Source organism: Acanthisitta chloris, unplaced genomic scaffold (assembly GCF_000695815.1).
Source record: "Acanthisitta chloris isolate BGI_N310 unplaced genomic scaffold, ASM69581v1 scaffold23362, whole genome shotgun sequence".
Taxonomy (NCBI): Eukaryota; Metazoa; Chordata; class Aves; order Passeriformes; family Acanthisittidae; genus Acanthisitta; species Acanthisitta chloris.
Genome location: NW_008661428.1, coordinates 14,081 through 17,158, shown reverse-complemented (window position 1 = coordinate 17,158; position 3,078 = coordinate 14,081). Strand labels below are relative to the sequence as shown.

At 47.4% G+C, this 3,078-nt stretch overlaps 1 protein-coding gene across 1 annotated transcript in view; it reads left to right on the top strand.

The window, feature by feature from the left end:
• DDX42 (DEAD (Asp-Glu-Ala-Asp) box helicase 42) overlaps nucleotides 1-3,078 on the top strand; it is a gene marked incomplete at its 5' end in the record, with an annotated part of 9,741 nt that overhangs the window by 5,404 nt on the left and 1,259 nt on the right. Inside the window, 3 exons of the mRNA XM_009070234.1 lie at nucleotides 970-1,196; nucleotides 1,715-1,825; nucleotides 2,653-2,754. Of these exons, the coding sequence (XP_009068482.1) occupies nucleotides 970-1,196; nucleotides 1,715-1,825; nucleotides 2,653-2,754 (440 nt within the window). The remainder of the gene's footprint in view (nucleotides 1-969; nucleotides 1,197-1,714; nucleotides 1,826-2,652; nucleotides 2,755-3,078) is intronic.

The window sequence follows — 3,078 nt, the reverse complement described above, 5'->3', positions numbered from 1 at the left end:
GAAGGCAAAGAGGTTTCAGTTGGAAGGCAACCAGGTTGGCTGCTACACTGTGCTCCACATGTGTTTCAGAGTCATAAAATATCCCGAGTTGGGAGGGACCTTGAGGATCATAGAATAGAATCAATTGGGTTGGAAAAGACCTCCAAGATCATCCAGTCCAATCCTACCATGGTTACTAGCCCATGGCACTAAGTGCCACATCCAGTCTCACCTTGAAAACCTCCAGGGATGGTGAATCCACCACCTCCCTGGGCAGCACATTCCAATGTCTGATCACTCTCTCTGTAAAAAATCTCTTCCTAATATCCAACCTAACCCTCCCCTGGCAGAGCTTGAGTCTGTGCCCTCTTGTCCTGCTGCTGGTTGCCTGGGAGAAGAGACCAACCCCCACCTGACTCCAACCTCCTGTCAGGGAGTTGCAGAGTGTGATGAGGTCTACCCTGAGCCTCCTCTTCTCCAGGCTGGACACCCCCAAAGTTGTTTGGGGTACAACAAAACAACTGAGTACAACTCTTGGCCCTGCACACAACACCCCCATGTACCAGTGAAGTACACAGCAGTAGCAGGGGGTTTATTTTTAGTCTTCTAAATTAGTCTGACATGTTTTTGAATACACAGACACAAAATAAGCTGTGTCTAAAGGAAGTAGTTGCTATTTGTTCATGGACTTTATACATGCTTAAATGAAGAGGAGATGGACACGCTTGAAATCTGCTCTAGAGCAGCTTCTGTAGCCAGAGGTTTGCTAAATGAAGTGGATTTCAGTGCCCTTCAGTAAAACTTTCTCTCTTCTTTGATAAAACAGTCGTTAGGGAGATAGATCCTTTCCATCTCCAGCCCTGAGAACTTGGGGATTGGTGTAACTCATCCTGAAGCTAGAGAAGATATTGCTGCACTTAGAATCATGGAATGTGTTGAGTTGGAAGGAGGAGATAATCCCACTCTCTGCTCTGCTGCTCTTCCCTGCAGCTCGAGGGTTGGACATCCCTTCCATAAAGACAGTCATCAACTACGACGTGGCTCGGGACATCGACACCCACACCCACCGGATCGGCCGCACGGGCAGGGCGGGCGAGAAGGGAGTTGCCTACACTCTGCTCACTCCCAAGGACAGCAACTTTGCTGGAGACCTGGTCAGGAACCTGGAAGGTGCCAATCAGCATGTCTCCAAAGAGCTGTTGGATCTGGCAATGCAGGTATGAACCACCAGAACTCCTTGACTAAAGGTTCATTCTGTGATCAGCACAACATCAGGAGCTCAGAGACTTGTTTTGGGCTCCATCATGTGTTAGCAGGGACCTTCTGGGGATCTGCCCTGGTTTTAATAGGGTTCCTGGTGGTTTTAGTGGCCTTTGAAGGAATCCACTTGGTTGTGCTGACAGAACCTCATTTCTCCTTGGCCAGGCAGTGAACTAATCCAATGAAGCCAAAGTGTGAGCAAGTGCAGAGCTCCCAACCATTACAAACTTATTTATTCCTGTGTTTATTAGCATGTAAACCCCAAGAACTTTTCAAAGTGAAAGTTGAGGGCATACAATTACTTTGCATTTCTAACACTCCATGGCAGAACTGTGCTGGGATGGCAAACAGCATTTCTATTGTCCTTTTGAAACGCTCAAAATCCTTTATTTTTTTTGTTTTTCTGAGCCTCGTTACATGCATTTATGATGCTGTTTATTCCCTGGGTTGAGAAGCCTTTGTCTTTCTGTTGCAGAATCCATGGTTCAGGAAATCTCGTTTCAAAGGAGGGAAAGGCAAAAAGCTGAATATTGGTGGTGGTGGATTGGGATACCGCGAACGCCCTGGGCTGGGCTCGGAGAATTCTGTGAGTAGAGAGGCTGAAGAGGTTCAAACATCTTAGCACTGGATTGTAGTCTCTGTTTTAAAGGTTTTCACAGCTCAGCATCTCTCAGAGTTAGTGTCAAATACCTCGAGTGAAACTCTCCCTGTGCTGTTATCCCCTTGTTAAGAGCTGCTCTCCTTAGGGCCAGAGTGATCCAGATGGTTTGGAGATTCTTCCCAAAATAGACTGTCAGAGCAAAAGAAATGTTAATTTTAAAAGCAATTTCTAGGCTGATTTTTGGCAGACAAAAGTCTGGGGACACTGAGTAAGATACATCCATGCTGGGAAGCAGCTCATTGCCAGGGTGTGTGGGGACAGAGCTCAGCTGGGGCCGTGCTGGAAACACATCTTGGAATGGTTTGGGTTGGAAGGAGCTTAAAGAAAATCCCATTCAACCCCCTGCCATGGGCAGGGACTCCTTCCACTAGACCAGGTGCTCCAAGCCCTGTCCAACCTGGCCTTGGATACTTCCATGTTCAGCATCTTTCCAAAAGCCTCACCTTGTTCACCCTTTGTCCTGACTGTGACCTGTGTGGAAACCTCCATTTGATTGCATTTGTCTTTTAATTGCTCTGAAGGACCTGAAAATTGCAGTTACACTTAGCAGTGAGTCACTGAGACTTAAAGCTGCTTTAATTTGTCATCCTCGAGGAGCAAAACTGTTGTGCTGCTCAGAGCTCTCCACAAGTCTGTCATCCTTAGTTGGTGTATCTCCTGAGGGGGAGGGTCAGGATGGGTTTGGAGAGGGGTTGAGCTGAGAGTGTCTGTGTGGGATAAAACTCTGCAGTTGTCTCTGTGTTTTCACACAGGACCGTGGAAACAACAACAGTGTGATGAGCAACTATGAGGCCTACAAACCATCCACAGGGGCCATGGGGGACAGGCTGACAGCAATGAAAGCAGCTTTCCAGGTTGGTTCCTTCACTTGGACTCCTCTCCCCTGCAAGTGCAGCAGAGAGGTTGAGTTTGGTGGTTGTGAGTGTGACACACTCAGCATTACAGGCCAAAGTAGTGGAACTGGTGTGCGGGCTGGACTGAGTGTGTTTACACAAATCTGCCAAACTTACTTGGTTTTCTGCTGCCACTTGGCCTTTTTTCCTTCAGATTCTGCTCCTGGGTTTGATCCTGTTGAGGCTACTTAATTGCAAAAAGAAAGAGGGAACAGAAACTCTTCGGTGTAAAAATTAACCCCATGATATAGCAATTCCCTGGTTTGTGTGGTCTGGCTGCAGGTG